At 34.3% G+C, this 21,085-nt stretch overlaps 1 protein-coding gene across 1 annotated transcript; it reads right to left on the reverse strand.

Moving 5' to 3' along the window:
- Positions 1-2,144: 2,144 nt before the first annotated feature.
- Positions 2,145-8,701, reverse strand: LOC112741999 (protein ESMERALDA 1). Its single transcript, XM_025791210.3, has 10 exons — positions 7,940-8,701; positions 6,805-6,874; positions 6,471-6,538; positions 6,278-6,366; positions 5,105-5,302; positions 4,165-4,369; positions 3,887-4,054; positions 3,421-3,588; positions 3,143-3,333; positions 2,145-2,993 (listed from the first exon to the last, which is right to left on the reverse strand). Exons 1-10 carry the CDS (start codon positions 8,324-8,326, stop codon positions 2,831-2,833), a joined length of 1,707 nt encoding a protein of 568 aa, XP_025646995.1. The 5' UTR covers positions 8,327-8,701; the 3' UTR covers positions 2,145-2,830.
- Positions 8,702-21,085: the final 12,384 nt, after the last annotated feature.

The following is a 21,085-nucleotide window of genomic DNA, read 5'->3' on the forward strand; positions in this document are numbered from 1 at the left end:
TTGTAAACCAAGTTGAAATATTTGACCATGAATCATCATCTTTGACTGTACTACAAACTTCTCAAAAATTTTATCTTTCGATTCAAATTGATTTTGAATTCATCACAATGAAATTGTGATCTTTCTTAAAACTTCATATTTCTTTTTATTCAACTCAAATTATTTAATCATCAAAACTAATTTTGGTTTCTCACATATTTCATCAAGTCATATTATCATATATATGTTGCAGGTTGGTGACAATCATTTAAGTAATGCACCAAAAGTTTAGGCCTCGTTGACATCTATATCCGAACCAGCACTAGTCAATTCTCTCATTTTTACCCTAAAAGTGTTGACCTCAAGTATTTTTTAAATCTACATTTAGTTTTTTGAGTAAATGTTCATATTGGTTTCTGATATTATACTGACACCTCAACTTGGTTCTCAAAGTTTTGATTTATTTAAATTATTTTTTTAATTTAGCATTCGTGACTTATGTTAGTTTATGACATTATTTTTATCATAGAACTATTAATAATGTGTTAAGATAGACTAACAGCTATCCCATTAGACTTTTAAATGGCTATCTGAAATGGCAATTAAAATATTTTTTACCTCAATTTGTTCTTTGCAAAATATTTAAAACCCTAATCCTATTTTACTTAAGGGTTTTAAGAAGTAAATTGAGATTAAAAAAAATTTTCAATTGTCACGTGAGATAGTCGTTGGGAGTCAGGCTAGAAATCGTCAATCTATCTTAATACATCGTTAATGATTTTGTAACGAAAAAGGAATCAAGAACTAGTGTGCGTCATTAATACCAAGTTGGGGAGACCAAATTGAGTAAATTAAAACTTTGAGCACCGAATCAAGATTCTAGTATAACTTCAAGACAAATTTAAGTATTAACACTAATTTTTCACTTATACTAAGATCACTCCAAAGCACGCTCAACTGTCGTAGATAAATTTACTATGTGAATCAATTCTTGAGCCCAACGTTTAGTTCTGTAACAGCCAATTTGTCTTTGGTTATCACCAAACTTAGGGTCAATATGGGTAAATAACTTAATTAAGTTCTTTTGAAAAAAGAACTTAAAACATAAGGACTTGTATTAAAAGCAGCTTATAAATAAATTTTTGTATATTTGAATTTTTATTATAAAAATACTTGTTTTAAAGTTATTTTAATAAATAAGAATGATAAAATAATTTTTGAAAAAGAGAAAAATCAAATTTTTTGGCTTCTTCAAAAGTACTTAAACAAACTTTCAAAAAATTAAAAGTATATTAAAAAAATTGTACCAAACAATATTATTATAAAACAATATTAATAGACTTTTTATAAATCAAAAGCCCTAAAAAATAACTTTTGAAGTTTTTCAAACGGACTTTTAATCAAATCACTTTTCTCATTATTGTTATATTAACCTAGTCACCTAAACAAGGCTGCACATACACGGGAAAATAACATAATTCACGAGCTCACATTGTTGTTATTGATTGTCTCTGATAACTTTATTAGCTGTGGCAAATATATGTAGACATGAACGGATGAACCAATAAATAATAGGACATATCAGCTATAAAGCAAAAGTAAGAGTTAGTAGCTAAGTGCCTAAATATCCAAAAGTACGAGTTAGCATATCAATTTGCATGTGCAATATCTACCTCCATGTTAACATTCTAATATTTTTAAAACTTACAGAAATTATCCAAAAAATGTGCATTTCGATAACACAAATACTAAGAATTAGTGTGTCAAAAAGCACAAGAATACATTCTAGTGGTTACTTCACTAGGAGCCTTAATAAATGAAGAGAGGCCAGGAGAGATACTCAAAATGGGTACCATAGAAAACTTAGAATTAAGAACATAAAATAAGCTTTATGATTTTCATTACTTTTTCTTTTTATTCTTCATAGAATTTTAAAGAGATCAAAAACTAAAAATAAACGATGAAAACTTAAACGAAACAAGCCTTAAAAGAGAAGTCCAATTTCTTGTATATAGTTTTCATCCCAATTGTTAAGGCAGAATTTCACAAATCAAGTCATGCAATTTTTCCAATACCAGGTCCTAAGGTTGAAGCAAAACTTTGAAAAAAATCAAAATCAATAGAACTCATATTAACAATGATTAATTCTATCAATTCAACCCTGATTAACCAAAGTTTCGCAATTTCTAATCATAAATGGTGAGCTAATTACATCCACTGGAATCATCACTACAACAATGTGGGCACCAATGTAAAAGAATAACGAATGTGCTCTCACTAAAACAATGAAAGCCCTCTCAATATGAGGGGAAAGGAAACAACACAAGAAAAAAGAAATGATACTAAGGACCCTGAATTTTGTTAAATGTACAAAGAGCTATTTGGTTGTTAAGCCTTAAAACACATGCATACTCGAGGTAATGTACAAGCTATCGTGTGAACTGAAGGAACTTGGGGTTTGTTCTTTTGATTCTTTGGAACTGGCTAGTCCAATAAAGTAGCTGCAAATTCATAAATGACGACATAGATTAGCCAATGTTCTTGGGACAGGTTCCGAAACTTGACCCGTTCAAGCAACGGAACGGGGTTCGATTCTGTACTGTGCTGTGCTGTACTGGCATCATGTGCAAAAAAGATGCCACTCCCTTGGAAAACTCAATCCAAAAATACAATTTGGTCAATGGTACTTCCAACAAAATCCTTTTAGGCTCCGAAAATGGAGTGTATGCCCTCTCACTGAATGGAAAGGGGAAAGAATGAAATAATCACAATACCAGAAACGCGGTCAGCAGCAAGGCATGCTCACACAAAATTATAGGGTTAATGGAAACGCCCATCATTCCTGATTAGATCAAGCGGCTGATGAAGATCTTGAGTTGTCAGTTTTGTTGGCATGGCACATGCAATCTGGGCATGGGAAGCTATAGATTGAGTCATTCGGTCTCTTGATCTCAACTCCCTTGGAATCACTATTGGCTCTCATGTTCAGCAGTTGACGCTTGAAACTCTTCCATCTGGAGAGAAATTTAAGTTAACTATAATTACTAATCATGAAAGTATAACTATAATTACCGTCAATTATGACAAATTAACTTTTACTAGGAGCCCATGGCTATTATTATAGGCAATAAAAAATAAACAAAAATACGCATGTTATACATACCCTATATTGGGATTATCAAACAGCAATGCTAACTTCCGTTTATCAGGTTTAATTGTCTTAGCATGTCCACCATACAAGTATCTTCTGTGGCCCAGCAGAAAATGAGGGAAGTTACCACCCTGAGTCGTGACAAACGCCTCACTATGAAGACAAACAGTGTAATCTATGGCAGCCATCCTGGAAGAATAATTCTGGAAGAAGCAACTCAAGTCAAAATCATGGCAATAAATCAATCCTGATCATGTAGTGGACAATTATGGTAGAGTACTAATCTGTACCTTAAATGGAGCAAGTTCCTCTTCTGTTGCAAGAGTTTCCTTAGTGTGCAAATTAGGGAACATTTCAAGTAATGGAGCCATTGTTTTTTCGGCATTATATATCTTTCCAGATGCCAAAAAGATAGAAGTGTTCTTTGTGAATCCCATTCCTCTCAGCATCAGGCCAACCTGAAGACATGGAAGAATATATAATAACAACAAATGCAGTTAAGGGAATAACCAACAAAAAATTATTGTTTACAGAGAATCTTACCAAACAAATTTCTACAGCCTATTGATTTGTGTTTTCATTTTCTGTTTTTGTTCTAATGTTCTCTGTTTTTAAGATTTTGTGAAGGAAAACAAGTGATAATAAGAAATGAAAACAGAATTTTCGTTATTTTTCTTCATAAATTCATCATAACTAGACATGCATTCCTTGGATATTCTTCCTCTTATAACAGAAATGGCTCAAGGAGATTAGTACCTCTAATGGAGTGAGGGGACACTTCCCATTGATCCGGATGGCTCCAGGACGAATAACTCGTCCAGGTTTTGTAAACTTCCCTTTCCAACCTCTTTCTCTTGCTGCAATCATGTCTTCTCTCTCCTGTTCTCCACCATCAAAAACACAACACGAGAAAGCGACCATATCCTGTACATGGAAAACCATGGGACAGCAGTTGCAGCAAAGCTTAACATATTTGCCATATAAATATCTTAACATCAAGCTTATCAGATGCTCATCATTTGATGAAATCTAACCTCTTCAAAACGAAGATGTACAGAGACATATTTGCCACCATTGATAGCACTGCGTTTTCTCATTCTTTCAACCAAGGATTCACCAATGGTCAATAAAGGATTTGAAAACCGTAAAGCTTCGTAGTTCGCTAAGCATCTAAGGCGTTGGACTGCTGGAGGAGCATCAAATGACAATCTATTTGCAAATGGTGAAATCCTGATAACCCTGCATGAATAAAACAGAATTCAGTACCACACTGAATATTCCATCTCCCTTATGTCAACACTGAAGCTAGTAAATATATTTGATAATAAATTTCCCATTTATTGGACCAAAAAAAAGTAACCATCTATTATGTCCCATTAGGAGTAAACACAGACCATATAGTCATATTGGAATATGGGATGACATTCTCCAACATAATAGTTGTATAAGCTGTGTTCTCTTCATGGGATTGAGTTTTGTTTGTCACTAATCCAAAAGTTTGACCGGCAAGAAGGTAAATAATGCATTTAATGATAAAGACTATCAAAAAAAAAAAAAAAACATTTAATGATTAAGATTCACCAACTTTGCCCAAACATAAAGGCCTAAAAGTATCTTCAACAGAAAATTGATTTTATAAGATGGGGTATCAAGCATTAGAGGAGGATCAGGAATTCTTAATCCTCCCAAAAAGAAAACACAAACAGTACTTTGCCCAGAACACTACAGGTATACATGTGAAACCCCTCAGATACAGCTAAGCACATATTCCCAGCAAGAATAATCTTTACATTAGAGACAAACCTAGCATGTCAATAAAGCTAAATTCAAGCCACAGCACACAACATTTCTATTCCTTTCTTTCTCTTCCCATATACCACAGAAAAGTATATCAATTATTCCCAACTATTTAACCAATAACAATTAGAGATCAATAGCAACAACAAAGTCATTTATATAAACACATATACTTACTTTTCCTCGAGTAACTTTGGAAGTACCACATCTTTGTAATATTGAATAGATGACCATGCCTTGATCCTGAAATTGTGGACATTTGACATATTGCTGCCAAATCTTTCCATTAGGTACTCGGGAATCCTGTCAACTATTCGTACATCATTTTTCAAGGTGCTGATAAAATATTCTTCGTCATAAATGTCCTTGAACTTGCTGAGAAATGAGAAACAATACGATCATTTTAGTCCGTTTTAAAACGAAACATCTTGATGGCTTCACTAACATCATTACAAATATCAAGAAATTCATTAGAACCAAATATTTCAAAACCATAAACATGACATAATGCTTCATCTGGTGAAACAGCTTAACAAGTGCCATGTTATATTCAATACTAGAATTTCCTCTGACTCTAATATTTTTTTTGATCGACAGTAAAGATACTAAGATTTCACAATCTTGTAATTGTTCTAATGCATAATTGATAAAAAGCAGCTTCAAATGACAATATATAAGGTATCTAGGCAATCCAATTTGGCAGATACGAAATGCATATATAAAAATGTATTCATGGTTATATGCAAGTTCTTTAGAAAATAATGTAGCAAAGGAAGATCTTGTATATGTTGCAGTTGTATAAACAATTTCTTATGCACCTCAGTTTATTTTCTTTGAGTTTAACACCTTGGATAGATACTATTAGACTTGCCCAAATTTGGCTTAGCTTAAGAGTGATCTTTTTTTTTTTTTGCTATGAAAAATATTTCATCTATGGCAAGTTGAACAACGCACTTATGGCCATTCTTCACTATTCTAGAACCCAGATCTCTTCAGTTCATCCCTTTCACTACCAATATCTCAATCCTGTATGGCATATGGCCTAGAATACTGTGTCTAGAATTTTGGGGAATTCAAACTAAATTATAATTCTTGAGAATAGTGGGAATCTGAATTTCACTTGAATAAAAACTCTTGTTGGACATAGGTAAACACTTTTACGGGTTTTCTAGTATTCTTTATCCTCCTTGTAGTTGTATACTCCTCCCCCCCCCCCCCCCCGGGTTTCTTTTCTTCTCTTTATAATTTTTTTTCTTGAAGAATCTAGAAATGAATTGTATTGAACAATTGACAATAGCAAAAGTAAAAATACACATATAAAAGAATTAAAAGACACCCAAACAGACCAACCTAGGATCTTTCCATATGCTATGATAATGGAAGTTGGGAATCACAAGGGTAGCATTGAGATAGCCGGCCACAGCAACAGCATTGCATACCTACAAAACATTAACATCATTCACAAAAGTAAACTAGTTGAGATTAATAATAAACTAAGTGTACTTAGAATATATAAAAACAAGGAATGCAAGGAGACACTAACTGATGTCCGTTGCTGATTTAAGCCACCATTAGCTTCTACATATATGAATCCATTTGATTCAGGTAGGCCTGTCAATAACATAAAATGTAAATCTATTATATATAATCATAGTTAATGAAAGAAGTATACTAGCAGAAGATTCAGGCATGGTTCCTAGTCCTAGATATATTGTGCCCAGAAAATATTAAGCAACAAGATCAAACATATGGTATCCAAATAAGAAGGATCAACTTCATAAATTAGCTGGAGCTCTAGAGCTTTTAACATATAAGTTACACGTCTGATAAAAATGGAAATGGCATCATACACTTGAATAAATATAAGCATATTTTACCTTGTGAAGATCTGTTAACACATGGTTTCCACTCGCCACCTTTATATGGAATCTTCCAGATTGTTGATATCTGAATGGAAGTCACTAGGTCGTCACACAAAGTAGCCATGACAGGATAATAGCAAAAACAACAGAATAGAAAAGACAAAAGAGAAAAAGAAGGGGGGGACTCTAGAGTATGAAGATCTATAAAGTACTCAGAAGAAAATTAGATAACAGAACAGTTTCAACTTTTCAAAAAGATGAAGATAATAATTAGATAAGAAAGATGCCTGATATGAATCAAATGTCCTATATAGCCAATGCAAAGCCACAAAAAAATTAAAAGAAATGTATTCCTTCCTATCTATATTAATAATGACCTAAGTCAAGAACAAATGCACAGCATAACTAACTAGTTGTTTTCTTATCTCAAAATGCCTAATAAAATACATGCTCGGCCCAATAAACCTCCCAAGTCCCACCATGAGAAAACTTCTAACACCATCACAATCACAACATTCATACACAGATAATTCATCAGAAACAGCTCCCTAGTAGCCAATTAGCCATTGGCGAGATCACATGCGAAATGAGAGGCTAACTAGCTGTCTAGCTCAATCTCTTATTGCGTAGTTCATCAATCAGTAACTCACCTTACATTCAAACTTGTGGTAACAAAACTTCATAAAAATGCATCAGAAAGCTTAAAGGCTTCCTACCCAGTCACACTAGCAAATCAGCAAAACTTGTCGAGAAAACAACCAAGCAATTAACTTATTAACAACAAATACACTGCATAACTAGTCACAAATAATCAAAAGCTACAGTCAAATTCTATATCCAAAGAAAAAAAAAAATATATATATATATATATATATATATATATATATATAAGCATATCGTTCAACATCCAAAATATCAAAAAACAAAGCATTATAATAATGCATCACTATCTCCGTTTCCATCTTCCTACTCTCCAAATTCTCTAATTCCATAAAACACAACACACATATTCCATCTCTCAATACCAAAAGCAAATCACAACTTAACAAACAACAAATCCCATCCAGAAATAAGAAAACTCCAGTACAGATTTGAAATCCATTGAATGCGCAAAACAAATTGAATCCGAGCAAGGGTAACAAACACTAACCGCATCTGCAGAAGAATTATCAGCATCCATCTCAGGGCGAAGCCTGGCGTAGAGCTGAGGGCTACGGTAAACGGAGCCTGGCGCAGGGCGGTGCTTGATGACCGGAACGACGTCGAATGAGGCGGAGCCCATGTAGAGAAGCATCCCTGAGATGTAGATTAACGGCGCGAAAAGGAAAACCCCTTGCCGCCGCAAAAGCAGCGAAAGAAACGACCACGCAAGGCGCTGCGCGGCGGTCCGGCCAACCCCTCCGCCGGCGCCAGGGTGTCCCGGAGAAAACCTTCCTGTTTTGGACCTACCGTGTCGGAGCCTTGGTGATCGCAGTGGTGACGGCGGCGGCGACGGCGATGAGTGGCCACTGCTCGGTAGCCTGTTATACGCGTGCATTTAATTTTTGGGAATTCAAAAACCTCTCTTTCTCTCTACATCACAAAACTCGCACCTCTCTCTATCTCTTTTTCTCTTTAGTTTCTTTTTTTTTTTCTTTTTCTTTCTTCTCTCTCTACCCTTCGAGATAATTAAAATCCAGAGGGTGGAGAGACAGAGGAAGGGCAAGGGCTAGCAATGAAACGGCGGCGTTTTGGGTGGTCAGAGAAAGAAAGAAAGACTATACGGCACGTGGGTTTGGCTGGCAAGCTTGCTAGCTAGGCTGGGAATACAACAACAATGCCTTCGCAATTATGCAGTTTTTGTTTGATGAGAATTGAGAAAACAAAAGTATATTTGTTTTTGATGTTTGATTGAGAGCGATAGGCCTAGCATGCACCTTCTTGCTTTTTTTTTTTCTATTTATCTTTATTTAATTATTTTTTTTAAAGCAAAAATTCAACACAATAAAGTAGAATAAAACAATATAAATGTTAAAACAATTTTTTTTAATTTAAACCCTTATTATTATTGAGACTTTTTGTGTGACGGTATAGTGCAGGTGCGTGAAGGAGGTTAGATTATAATATAGTAATAAACTAATAATAAATTAATAATAAGAGTAATAGTAATGTGGGGGTGGTTCAGATCAGAACAATGTCTTTCTTGCTTTCTTTGTGGGTGTTGCTCTCTTGAGTGTGGAATGGGAAATGTGGAAACCACTTTGGGATTTTAATGCGTAGCTTTCATTTCGTGCCCAGAAGATAATACAAAAAGGAAAAAGGGTCATGATTCTAGTTTTTGATCTTCCAACAATTGAAGAAAATGAAAGTTTCATGACTCATGTCCTAAGTTGCTGATGCCAGCTCATTTAGTTTTCTCCTAAACTTATTGTCTATCTTTTTCTTTTAAATGTATTTAGCCAAACTAAATTTATATTCTTCTTTTTTTTTTAAATAAAATAAAATAAAGTTTACTGTGTCGTGGATATGTTTATGTAGATATATTATGGTCAACATGTCTTGGAAAATTGTTCGACTGCAGAATTTTCACAAGTTTTTTTATATATAACCAAAACCTTTTTGGATTAACTTCTTTTAAATTAAAAAAGTAAGAATTTAATTATTTTTAAACTAAAATAGTAAAATTTACGTACAATGAAAATTATAAATTTAATAATAATTAAATTTTTACTTTTGTTTTATTTTATCAATTAATTGTTTACTTTAGAAGAAATATTTTTAGAAAAATTTTCTAATAGTAGAGTAACCAAAATGTGCGTGTTTAATCCTATGCGAAATGCGAGCCATACTTGAAAATTATACAAAATATTTAGATTAATTTAAAAGTTAATATATTTTGCAGATTAAAAAAAACAAAAATATTTTATAAACACAAAAAAATATATATTTATATATATTATTTCACGTAAATAATTTTTTTGAGTTAATCTTATAAAACGTGATATTCAGAGAATCTATTGATGTGAAATATGTATTATTTTTTGTGTTCATATAATGTGATTTTATGTTTTAAAATATTTTTTATATGTTTTTTTATACATCATATTTTACAAAATTAATTTAAAAAATTATTTAGTTATCTTATATATTTTTTTAACAAAAATCAATCAATAAAATAATTAAATTATTCTATATTAATATAATAAATTTTTTGTATAAATACCAGATATATATGAATGTAATTGTTGGTGGCTGCTTTTTTTTAGATAATTCACTTTGATAAACTAAAATAACTCTAATTTTACGTGTATTCTTTAAATTTAAAAATATTACGTAATTATTTCGTTTCATATTCTAATGTAAATCAAATTTATCGAATTCGAATTAGGATTGTTAGTACTAAATTGAATCTATTTGATTCAAATTATTTGATTTTGTAGTTCAAACATAAATCAAATTCAAAGAATTCGAATTAGGGTAACTAACAGTAAATCGAATGAATAAGTTTCGATTTATATGGCCAATTTAGTTCCCTCTTGATAAATCGAATCCGTTGAAGTCGATTTACAGTAGGCTGGTATTGATTCGAATTTCGCCCATAGTAAATCAAAACAAACTGTTTCAATTTGTCACCCTCACTAAATTGAATCTAATGGCTTCGATTTATTGCCGTTGAGAGTCCATGGTAAATCGAAACTAATGAAGTCGATTTACTTATAATAGGCCTATATATAGAATTTGAATTCAACTATTTCGAATTACAAGCAACATTCGAAACCCCTCTAACCCCACCACAAAGAACCCTCCTCGAAGATTTTGGAAAGAAACCCCACAAAATTCAAATTTGTACATATGGAGGACAATCCAAATTGTATCTATCGGTTAGATGGAGTCGCACATATTGCTGGTACTATCCATGAAGAAGTTAGTGAATGAAAATTTTTGTTTTCAACATAATGTAATCATGGAAGTAATGTTAACATGCTTTTAATAGTAGTTGTTTACAGTCCTTAGTTAGGAATTAGAAAGTTAATTTTTACAATATAATTGCTGGTTAGAAGTAGTAAGCTATTAGTTGGTTAGATTTTGAAAACTTGAAATGCTACCTAAAATTGTTAGTTAGGTTAGTGATGGTAGGCTATGTTAGATTTTTTAAGTTATTTATTTTATATTCAGCGAGAAGTAGAATAGGAGTAGGATTCACTGTAACCAATTGTTGCAGTCATAATACTGATTGAGTATTGCAATATGTTTTATACATTGAAGATAAATTTTTTTTTTAGGGCAGTAACGTACTTAAGCCCATTTAGTTTTACCGTTTTTTCTTTTGTTTGAACGTGTGAGATTCTATGTTTGGGTTTAGCTTTCAATCGAACACTGTTTTATTATGGTTTTAAAAAAAATTTGCTATCGTTGTGTAGTCCATCGATGTATTACCAGCGTAAGAAGGCAACACAGTACGCTCCTGGATGACAGGATCGTGCCGTACTTACAGATGGCCGAGTTATACTATCTTGTAAGGCTGAACGAGACTTGGTTTAGATTGATTGAGCCACTAGTGAGAACATTCATGGAGAGATGGCGTCCAGAGACGCATACTTTCACATGTTGTTCGGAGAGTGCACAATCATGCTGCAGGATGTAGCGTACCAATTAGGTCTTCGATCGACAGTCAGTATGTCAGTGGATGCCTCACAGACTTTGAGTGACATATCAAAGGTGGCCACCCAGCGTGGGCATGGTTCGAGGATCTGTTGGGTGTTTTACCTCCCACGAACTGCATCGACAAGTTCACGGTGAAGTGCACTTGGGTGCAGGAGATATTTAGTGAGCTTCTGCAGGGTACAAACGATGAGACGGTTAGGAGGTATGTCCGAACGCATATCATAATGCTCTTATCGACGCAGCTATTCAATGATAAGTCTGGTACACGTCTTCACATTCGTAGGCTACCCTATGTGGCCAGGGACATGGGTCGATATAGTTGGGGGTCTGCTACTCTGTCATGGTTATACCGGTGCATGTGTCATGTAGCCAATAGAAATATTGTCAAGTTAGCCAGTCCATTGCAGGTGGGTCCTATCGACACTAACCAACGGCTTGCAATCATGGAAGGTCTCGATACACGATGAAAATGTCCAAAAAAGCCGATGAAAATAAGCTGATGAGTCATTTACTTGCTCACCAACTCACACAGGACTCGTCCTCAACACTGTGACACTACCTGACATTGGGATCTGCACACCAAGTATCCATCGCAGCAAATCATTATATGACTCTTCCCAATCTCTGTAAATATGTGTCACAGCCTTCTTCTTAGCCATCCAAACCCTCCTGTAAGTCAGTCTAAATCCAAAATGTGCCTCTGTTGCATTCTGCAGTACTTTGATCGAGACAGAAGCATCAACTCTAATCATGGGCAGTATGAAGGACGATATCACATGATAATCAAGCATCCTGTGTATAACACCCTAATATTTTTAAACTAGGTTTAAGTCTTATTTGTAAACTAGGTTTAAGTCTTATTTGGATTATATTGGTCGTTGATTTTCGAACCTTGCAAAATTTTTAAAAATATAAAATCTTTATATAAAATAGTTTATATATATATAAGTAGTGAATAACTAGTTTTTATTAAAATTGTTACTAGTTGAAAAATAAAGTGGATATAAAGATACTAACATGAAAAATGGGCATGCTAAACTATAAAGGCACAAACAATGACAAACTTTATTCATGTCAAATAATCACGATTGCAATCACTCAATAAGGATAAAATAAGACACATAGAAAATTATAATTCTCTTAATTTGTCTAAATACGACTAAAACGATCGCCTATTCTTCTTTCTTAAGGTAAACGCTTAATGTTTCCTATCTATGTCCTTGATAGCTCGCTCCTAATAGTGCACTTGTCTTTTCACCTCAACTGAGCAGTGTATTACTTTGTACTGCATCGTTCTTGAAGATGGTACGGAGAGAGGTGAGAAACAAAAACTTCTCAGTAGTTTATCTATATGGTGTCATCGTATCCATCCCCAACCACTCCGAGTTTTAAAATAAAAACAGTGATGATGCAATGTTGTTCAATTATTATTTCCAAAAATCTTTATTAGTCGGATTGGTGTGACTTTTATATGCTTTTTATTTACTTATGTTATGACATGTGTGACACTTACAAAATGCCTACAGCATTAGAACATATAGAATGCAAACTCATAAATCTTGATTTAATGTTCTCATAGGCCATAAAGTAAGGCAAAATAAATAATAAATAATAGAAGAATAGTAACATTGGCATAGATAAGTCAAATAGAATATATCTGAATAAAATAAAAATCTTAAACAATATCATAAATCAAACAAAAAGGATAAAAGAAGAACAATCATGATCACACTTTTCATTGTACTTTTCATTACTTTTTTTCATAGCTTTTATGGAAGGTATTGAGCTCAAACCGGTATAAAAGGTAGGAGTCTCCTTCCCTTACCGAAGGTTCTTATCCCAAACATTTTGGCGATCACCTTTCCTTACCGAAGGATCATATCGATATCTTGTCTTTGGAGGTCACATTCCCTTACGGAAGGATCATTTCCTCAATTCAATTTACAATCAAGGTTATTTAGACATACACAAAAAGGAAGTTATGTCAACAAAGATATATTATTATATAAAATTGATGAGAGTCTCCTTCCCTTACCGAAGGTTCTTATCCCAAAAGTTTGCCGATTACCTTCCCTTACCGAAGGATCATCTCAATTATCTTGTTTTTGGGGGTCACCTTCCCTTACCGAAGGATCATACCCTCAGTTCTTTAATGCATATAAGTTGGTTATTATAATGCATAATGTGTATGAAATAAAGAGACATTATATCATGACATGCAATACTAACATCTATATAAAAATAAAACATTTAAGACATGACATAAAAAAAATAGTATAAAACTTCTACCTCCAATGCAGTTTCTATATGTATCCCTAATGCAAATAGATGTGATTCGTTAGGAAAGAGAGACTTGTTCCATGGTTAGACTTCGTATATGTTTTGATGTATGTATGACTCTTTGACTGGATAGAAAGAAAATCTCCATATTCCGTCGTTTACATAATTCAAAAAGGATATCTTCTCGAATAATATATGAGTGGACTTTGTGAATACTAGAATATTTTGTATATAAAAGAAAGGAAATAGAATGAAAAATGAAGGACTCAAATAGCTCTTAAGTATGTACAGATTGTGTTAGGAGAATCTAATTTGCATTTAGGTGAAATTTCCAATCTGAATTGTCACTTTATAAGTTCTATAAAATTTTCTAAGTTTGGAATTTAGAAATAACTATTAGACACAAATTTATAGATAATGAGTTATCTTTAAAATATATCTTAAATGAAGTTAATCGGATAATCACAACTTGAGATATTCTAGAAATACTGTTAGTATATCAGGCTGGCTGATAAGAGCGCGATTTTCTACTATGGACTTGTAACAGATTTATCTACCTAATTTAATTTGAATTTGATTTTGTATTGAACTTAAAGAATAAAGCTAGTTTTCTTATGTTTTCATGTAACTAAAGATTATTTAAATCCAATAAATATAGAATTAACTATGACTATATCTTAAAAGGTTGTTTATTATCGGTTAGAGATTCACTATCACTAGTGTTCTCATATATTTAAATTTTAAATTAGATATGTTATTTTTTCAAATGCATTATTTTCTAATTCTTTATTTTAAATTTAAATGTTAAATCATTACTGTTTTAATTAATTAGCTAGTTATTGAATAATGAACCTAATTCAAAAAGTTGGGATGTTACACTGTGATCACTAGATATCGATGTGGCCAGACAAGTATGAGGACTATTGTACCGTTTTACCTCTCAAATACATCTGCACTGGCGAAGACTGATCCAAATAAGCAATGTGCACCCGTTGCCAAACTCCTTGCATTTGCCATAGTAATTGCGATTATCGGATTCCAACACTTTGTACTCAACCCCACAGTGGATGCTATAAGTCTTCACGCTTAACACGACCTCCTTTTTATCCTGAAACTACTGATCAATAATTCAAATAGAGCTCCTATATTTTGTGTATCTCTGATCTCAAAACCAACAAGTACTCCTGAATCTCCCTGCTGTACCATGGCATCCAAGTCTAAAGTTAAAAAGTGCGAGGGATACTAATGAGTTCTTGAACTAGATGCTCCTCCACCCATAACTGGAGTAGTTCGTGCTATGTCATCATCACTATTATCAACTATCGTGGCGGGTGATGCACCACTATTTGATGGTGCATTCTATGCTGAATTTAGGGGATTTTATCACCCTTTTCTTACACTTATTCACTAAAATAGCATGGTTTTATATATTCTCCCTAATTTGCGCTTAAGAGTGAAAACATACTTTTAAAGCCCTTAATTGATTAATTTTAATTCACCTTTGATTCCACTAGATGCCTTGATGTGTTTGTTGAGTGATTTCAGGTCGAAAAGGCTAGGAATGGGTCAAAGGGATGAAGAGAAAAGCATGCAAAGTGGAAAAATCATAGAAAATCAAGGATTTGGGATGCATCCACCGACGTGCACGTGTAGCAGACGCGTACGCGTGGAAAGTAAAACTGCCAAGCGACGCGTACGCGTCGACGTTCGCACGTGACCTCATTAAAGTGAAAACGCTAGGGGCAATTTCTGGGCTTCCCAGGCCCAAATCCAACTCATTTCTGAGCCTATTATATGCAGAAATCAAAAGGAGTCAAAGAGGGGAGTTTTTAGTTTAGAAGTAGTCATAGTTTAGTTTTAGGGGGGAATGCTTTAGTTAGTTTCTAGAGAGAGAAGCTCTCTCTTCTCTCTAGAATTAGGATTAGGTTAGATTAGGATTTCTTAGATCTAGGTTAATTTCATACTTTGATTCACTTTTCCTTTATCAATTCTTGTTCCTCTACCTTTCCTCTCTCTAGTTTTGTATTTCAATTCTTGTAATTCTCTACTTTGTTATTGATGCACTCTTATTCTTCTATTTTCCTTTTAATGCAATCTATGTTTCATGTTTCTCTTATTGTTGAATCGCTTTGTTGTTGTTTAATTCCTTGCAATTAGTAGTTGTAGATTTATATTTCTTGAAATTTGATTTTACTTTCCTTTTATGCCTTCCAAGTGTTTGACAAAATGCTTGGTTGGGCTTTAGTGTAGATTTTTCTCCTCTTGGCTTTGGTTGAGTAATTGGAGACTCTTGAGTCATCAAACCCTTTTGTTGATTGATAATTGAAAGTTGCTAGTTGACTTGAATTCCACTAACTCTAGTCTTTCCTTAGGAGTTGACTAGGACTTGTAGACTCAAGTTGATTTATCCACTTGACTTTCCTTCATAGCTAGAGGTTGACTAAGTGGGAGCAATGGACAATTGATGTCACAATTGAGGAAGATAATGAGGATAGGACTTCTAGTTCTCATACCTTTCTACGAGCTGTCTTAGTTATTAGTTTTATTCTTGCAATTTATCTTTCATGTCTCTTATCAAAATCCCAAAATATACATCTCGTAACCAATAACAAGAACACTTCCCTGCAATTCTTTTGAGAGACGACCCGAGGTTTGAATACTTCGGTTATTAATTTTAGGGGTTTGTTACTTGTGACAACGAAATTTTTGTATGAAATGATTGTTTGTTGGTTAGAAACTATACTTACAACGAGAATTTATTGTGAAATTCTATACCATCAAAAATTCATTCATCAGCGGGCTCTACATCATCATCATCATCATCATCATCATGCAGTGTATCATCGACACCATCCGGTACTCCACCCTCTCCAAAAACCGAGACCATAACAGGAGTTCCGGACATCGCAATCGCAAGCTCACCCAACGGTCCGGTTTAGATTAGCTGCAAAGGACGGAGATGTAACTAAAACTGCCTCAGGTACAATCACCAGCATAGATGACGAGGCACCAGGAAGCTTTGAACTAGAGTGGGCTGGCATTGCTGAGGATTAAGGATTCCAATTCCAACCTCCAGAACTACAAACTACATTCACAAGCTTCGCCAATAGCTCAGGGGTCCTCACCCCGAAAAACTGACAACGACAATAGAACAGAAATTGTAAATCTTCGTCGCTGCCTATGACGAATGAATTGTACTTCACATCATCACACAACATGTAAATTGGGATTCTGTAGAAAAACTTTTCCATCCGTTTCACGCCTTGCAGCCCCAGTTTTTGGAGTATAGTTGGTGCACGAAACTGACTCAGCAAGTTTCGTACAGATAGACCGGCAAGTACACCGGGTCGTCCAAGTAATACCTCAGGTGAGTGAGGGTCAATCCCACAGAGATTGTTGGTTTGAGCAAGCAATGGTTACCTTGCAGATCTTAGTCAGACAGATAGAAAATATAGTTGTCACGAGAAAATGCATAAAACAGATAAACAAAAAAACGTTACTAGATAGGTGTGAAATCAATGGTATGAGAACGGTTGAGGCTTCGGAGACGCTTCTTCCTTTTGGATCAAATTTTCTCACCATCTACTCCAACTTCTGATTGATTCATTCCATGACAAGCTATATATGATTAACGTCGGGTTAGCGGTTATTAATCTCCTCTGCTTCATATCAAATGCCGGGTCAGCGGTCATCCAATCTAAACAGGGGTGAAGCTCTAGCAGTCCATTTCCTTGGTGATCCTACTCAAAGCGCCACAGACAATGTCGGATCTTCTGAATTAGAGAATGATGCTTCTTTAGTTCTAGCCTATACCACAAAGGCCATAATCGCCCTGCACCTTGGCTGAACTGATGTCTCGAGAAGTCCCCAACGAAGCCGTGGATTAGCCGTCTAAGAGATGTATAATCAACCTTGTGGTTCAATACTATCCCGTCAAGGACTCGCAAGAACCCATGTGAATAGGGATGATGGTCAAGTTACACTCTCAATTTGTTAGGATGAAGAACGAAGATACATCTTAGAATAGAATTAAGCATAGATTGAAATAGAATAGTGATATTATTAATTCATAAGAATCAGCAGAGCTCCTAACCTTAACCTTAGGAGGTTAGTGACTTATACTGTACAAAGAAACAATAAAAAACGTGTAGAGTGGGCAAGAGTCTGGTAGAAGATCCTAAACATGGGTGATCTTCTCCTATATATACTAATATGCTAGCTAAGAATTACAGAAATAAGATAAACTAGTCTTGTAGTGCGAAAATCCACTTCTGGGGCCCACTTGGTGAGTGTTTGGGCTGAGCTAGCTTGAGTAAAATCCACAAGCTAGTACTCCTTTTTGGGCGTCCAATGCCAGCTTTGGACTCCAGAATGGGCGTTGGACGCCAACTACTCCCTTTGGGCGTTGGATGCCAGAAATAGGGCTAGTGGCTGGCGTTGAACGCCAGTTTTGGGCCTTCATCTCCAAATAAAAGTATAAAATATTATATATTTCTGGAAAGCTCTGGATGTTAGCTTTCTAGAGCCGTTGAGAGTGTGCCACTTGGACTTCTGTAGCTCTAGAAATGTTCCTTCGAGTGCATAGAGGTCCGATCTTGACAGCATCTGCAGTTCTTTCTCTGTCTTTGAATCAGACTTTGCCAAAACTCCTCAATTTCAGCTAGAAAATACCTGAAATCATCATAAAACACAAAAACTCAAAGTAGAATCCAAAAATATGAATTTTGCACTAAAACCTATGAAAATATAATAAAACTTAAACAAAACATAATAAAAATTATATGAAAATGATGCCAAAAAGCGTAAAAAATATCCGCTCATCAGAACACCAAACTTAAACTGTTGCTTGTCCCCAAGTAACCAAAAAGTAGGATTAAAAAGAAGAGAAGGATACAATAAATCTCAGAGTTCTCAATAAAGCTCAGTTTCAATTAAATGAGCGGGACTAGTAGCTTTTTGCTTCTGAATAGTTTTGGCATCTCACTTTCCATTGAAGCTCAGAAAAATTAGCATCTTTAGGAACTCTGAATCCAGATGATATTATTGATTCTTCTAGTTCAGTTATTTTTTATTCTTGAACACAGCTTCTTTTGAGTCTTGGCCATGACCCTAAGCGCTTTGTTTTCCAGTATTACCACCGGATACATAAACACCACAGACACTTAACTGGGTGAACCCTTTAACATTGTGATTCAGCTTTGCTAGAATCCCCAGAAAGCAGTGTCCAGAGTTCTTAAGCACACTCTTTGCTTTGGATCATGACTTTAACTGCTCAGTCTCAAGCTTTTCACTTGACACCTTCACACCACAAGCATATAGTTAGGGAAGCAGCTCATTTGAACTGTTTAGGCTAAGATTTTGTTTCTTTTAGGCCCTGCTAACCATTGATACTCAAAGTCTTGGATCCTTTTTCTTTTATTGCTTTTTGCTAACCATTGGCTTTTTCTTCTTTTTGTTTCTTTTTCTGCTTGCTTTTTTTTTCGCTATTTTCTTTTTCTTTTATTGCTTTTTGCTGCTTTTTCTTACTTCAAGAATCAATTTTTGAAATTTTCAGATTACCAATAATACTTCTCCTTTTTTCATCATTCTTTCAAGAGCTAACATTCTTAACTCTAATATCAAATATGCAATGTTCATTCATGCATTCAGAAAATAAAAGCAATGCTACCACATCACATAATTGAACCATTCTTAATATATAACTCGAAATTCATGCATCTTACTTTTCTTTTTTTCAAATAAAATTTTTCTTTTAAGTAAGATGAGAGATATATGGAATATTTCATAGCTTTAAGACATAAAGATGATCATGCACTAGAAACAGACAATGTGATAAAATACATGGAAAACAGAAAAAATAACTTAAGCAAACAGGAGATAAAAGGAATAGATCCACCTTAGTGACGGTGACTACTGCTCCCTCTAGAGAAGCCAATTGAGTGCTTGATGTCTTCTATGTCACGCCCCTGCCTTTATTGTTCTTCCCTCATGACTCTTTGATCTTCTTTTATTTCATAGAGGATGGTGGAATGCTCTTGATGTCCCATCCTCAGCTGATCCATGTTGGAGCTTAATTCTCCTAGAGAAGTGTGCAATTAGTCCCAGTAGCCTTGGGGAGGAAAACGTATCCCTTGAGGCATCTCAAGAATTTCTTGTTGAGACAGTGATAAACCACTATTTTATGGTTTATCTTGTGCTAATTTGAGTGGTTTTTATCAATTCTTTGCACACTTATTCATAAATTTGCATGGTTTTACAAATCCTTCCCAATTTTGTTCTATGATTAAAAACTTGCTTCCTAAGCCTTTAAATTGTGTATTTTTAATCCCTCTATATACCATTCGATGCTGTGATCTGTGTGTTAAGTGTTTTTAGGCTATATAGGGTAGGAATGGCTTAAAGGATGGAGAGGAAACTTGCAAAAATGGAAGGAACACAAGAAATAAAGGAGATAACCAGCGAGGATCAAGGCACACGCATGGCTCACGCGTGCACGTGACTTGAAGCTTTTCATAGCGACGCGTACGCGTATGCATCGCATGCGCTGCACAACTACACCAGTACACCGCCCAGATTTTAATTTTCCCCCTCCCAAATCCTATTTCTCTTTCATTCATAATTCTTTCTTCTTTCTTCTTCCATCTTTCTTCCTTATTGCTTCTCACTATCTACTACTTTCTTCTTCCTCAGGTTTCTTTCATTCCTCTCCTCTACTCTTTCATTCTTCTTTCAATTATTGCATTTAATTATTTTTCTTTCTTCTCAATTTTATATTACCTTAGTTATTTATGGTTTCTTTTTCATGCACTTTTATGTTGGTGTTGGACCTTTATTTGGGTACTATTTTATTATTTTGAACTTGTGAATATTATGAGGAGTGATTTGACAATTGACATTTAATTTTGGGTCTCATATACACTTGGATTCATTATTCTACTTCCTATTTTAACTTGCACACCAAGTGTTTGTGAAAAAGCTCTTATGGCATTTTGAATCCTATTTTATTTTACTCTTATACTTTAATGCCTCTTTTTCACAATATTTGTACTCCACATGTATTTGGGATTATCTTTCACAATTGTCATCATACAATTGCTCTTTAATTTGACACATTTAATAATTGATGCTTGAGTTATGCTTCTCATGCCTATCACTTGCATGCTTTTTTCTCTTGCATCTAATTACTATGAATTGCCTTTTTGCTCTTAATTGATGTCTTACCTACATGTTGTAGCTACCATGTATTTAAGCTATTATCTTTTCTTTCGCATTCATTATCACTTGAAATTTTCTCCCTCCGATTTTTAGTTATATATATTTAACAGTATTCCTCTTTCTTTTTTTCTTAGAAATGGGTACTAAGAAAGGAAAA

Source organism: Arachis hypogaea, chromosome 14 (assembly GCF_003086295.3).
Source record: "Arachis hypogaea cultivar Tifrunner chromosome 14, arahy.Tifrunner.gnm2.J5K5, whole genome shotgun sequence".
Taxonomy (NCBI): Eukaryota; Viridiplantae; Streptophyta; class Magnoliopsida; order Fabales; family Fabaceae; genus Arachis; species Arachis hypogaea.